The sequence below is a fragment of the Thermobia domestica genome, chromosome 2, assembly GCF_964235325.1.
Source record: "Thermobia domestica chromosome 2, izTheDome1.hap1.1, whole genome shotgun sequence".
Classification (NCBI taxonomy): Eukaryota; Metazoa; Arthropoda; class Insecta; order Zygentoma; family Lepismatidae; genus Thermobia; species Thermobia domestica.
This window is the reverse complement of record NC_137455.1, coordinates 376,726,506-376,728,924: the sequence shown is the minus strand read 5'-3', so window position 1 is coordinate 376,728,924 and position 2,419 is coordinate 376,726,506. Positions and strand designations below refer to the sequence as shown.

General features: G+C 34.7%; 1 protein-coding gene across 1 annotated transcript; it reads left to right on the top strand.

Annotated features, from left to right (window-relative positions):
- LOC145679630 (glutamate receptor ionotropic, delta-1-like) lies at positions 1 to 1,338 on the top strand. Its single transcript, XM_081750205.1, has one exon. The coding sequence runs from the start codon at positions 1 to 3 to the stop codon at positions 1,336 to 1,338; it is 1,338 nt and encodes a 445-aa protein (XP_081606331.1).
- The last annotated feature ends 1,081 nt before the right edge of the window (positions 1,339 to 2,419 follow it).

Here is a 2,419-nt window from a genome sequence, read left to right as displayed (position 1 = left end):
ATGGATTATAATCCTTTCTGCGGAGCTACTTCAACAGAATATGGCGTAAAGCAAAATTATGGTTTACAAAGTACAAAATCTTCAAAATGGTTTGAGGACAAAACTAAAAACTTATGCCAATTTCCTATGAGAATATCTTGGTTTGATATTCCACCGTTTTTTACAAAAGCTAATGATTCTTTAGAAAGATTTGAAGGAAATTACGCGGAAGTCCTACATACGCTGAGCAAAGTAATGAATTTTACTATTGTTAATCACATATATACAAACTCCACGATTGGTGGATTTTATATACCTCATAACAATACTTGGAATGGAGTAGTTGCAGATGTTTTGTATGGACGTGCAGATGTTGGACCTTCTTTGGTAACTCACACATACCAGAGAAATATGTTTGTAGACTTTACGATACCTATAACATATGATGATTTGGCTTTTGCTGTGCCAGCTGCACAACATGTCCCCATGTGGAAGAATCTGAAAGAACCATTCGACAATAGCTTATGGTCTTTAGTAGCACTTACATTCACCTGTTTCGCAATCTTTAATAATATTCGTAAATTTGTGTACAAGTTTATAAAGAAGGAGCTTACGGATACATTAAACACTATGAAATTGCTTTCGATTCTTTTGTCGATATCTCTCCCAAGACTTCCTACAAATGAAATAATGAGAATAATTTTGACATTGTGTGTGGTGTTCACTTTGATAGTTGATGCCTTGTATCGAGGAGCGCTAATAAGCTTCATGACAAGACCGCGTCGTTTGTCAGAAATAGATACCTTTCAAGAAATTGCTGATTCTCAACTGAAGATTCTGACTTTAACATCACTCGTTTCTGAAATTAAGGACTCACCAAACCCATTGTTAAGATCATTTGCTTCTAATGTTGAATACATTGATAATGATAATAGTTATTTAAATCGTATATCGCATTCTCGTGATGCAGCGTTACTAACTGAGAAACTAATAATAGAGTACGAAAGAAGGTTTCTTGTTGAGGAAGATGGAGACTTTTTGGTTCACATTTCTAAAGAAAGAATTCACCAAGTACTGAATTGTTTTGTTGTACCGAAAGATTCGCCGTATCTTCAAAGATGGAATGGTTTAATACGGCATATAACAGAAGCTGGTTTGATTGACAAGTGGTTCAGGGATTTTACCAATAGCTTTGTAACTGACTTGAAAACGTGTAAAACTAATTTTGTGGTGCTCACTTTGAACCATCTCCAAACAGCATTTTACATCCTATCTTTTGGGTTGATATTAAGTGTGTTAATATTTTGTGGAGAACTAGTCATAAACATTCTGAAGTGCACTCGATTAAAACGAAAGTGAAGTATAGTTTTGAAGTAATTTCAGCATTTTTCTCTGAAAAGAAGTGTTAGTGGAACTCTGTGACAGTCAGATTTTTTCTTTTTTGTTTTTTTAAAACCTTTTCGTACTCATATCCTCTGTGAAGACTCCTTGATAAATATAAGAAGCTCAAGTGCCTTTTATTGCAGGAATATTAGTTGACATGTGGAATGAATATCTGTGTAATGAAGCCATAATTCCTCAGTTTTTGTATTCGTGGTATTCCTAGGAAAATAATTGAAAATATCAATTTGTCCAATCTATCCCTTCCATCCAGCTTCCTAACTTTCGGTTTTACATTTACCGTTTTTCCTTTATCAAGGACCAGGCTTTTTACAATTACAATAAGTCAGAGTGCCGTCTACCAGAGGAATATTAGTTGACATTGGAATGAACATCTATGTAATGAAGCCACACAGTTCTTGTGTTCATAATATCCCTAATCGTAAAGCCCAATCTATTCCTCTGTTTCAGCTCTTAATATCCAGTTTGCCGTATCCTGTCTTGAATCATAGAGTAAGTAAATCTGTCTTCGTTATCCCTAATTTACTGTGAACACTATTAGAGCCTGTCTAAGTGGCTAAGTGGGTTAGAATCTGCCTTTGAGCAGAGCTACAAGACATAAACAATATAGTGCTTGTACTGATTTTAATGTTCAAAGTTCCTGTCGAATAATTTTTGCCTCGAGTTATCCCATGTTAGTAATCGGTAAATGATTTATTTATTTTTAACTACCACAAGCTTAATTGTGTTTGGATATTTTGTGTGCTCATGATCCCTGAGAAACGTCAATAACAACATGGTGAGGCAAAATGCTAGTGTGTCTCTGGAAAATCTCATGTCCTCTTTTCCTTCAAAGTTGAAAATTGCTACGATATTTTGCGTGATAAATCTCTTGTTTTTTCTAACGAGTAATGTTGAAAATGGATGCAATTCTTGAAGTATTCAAACTGCTGAAGGTTTGTATTTTGATTAGTGTTATAAGACATTTAGGGCCTTATGCAGAGTCGTTTTGACGCATGATTAGTGCCATACTAAAGACTTTGACTAACATAAGTTTCCT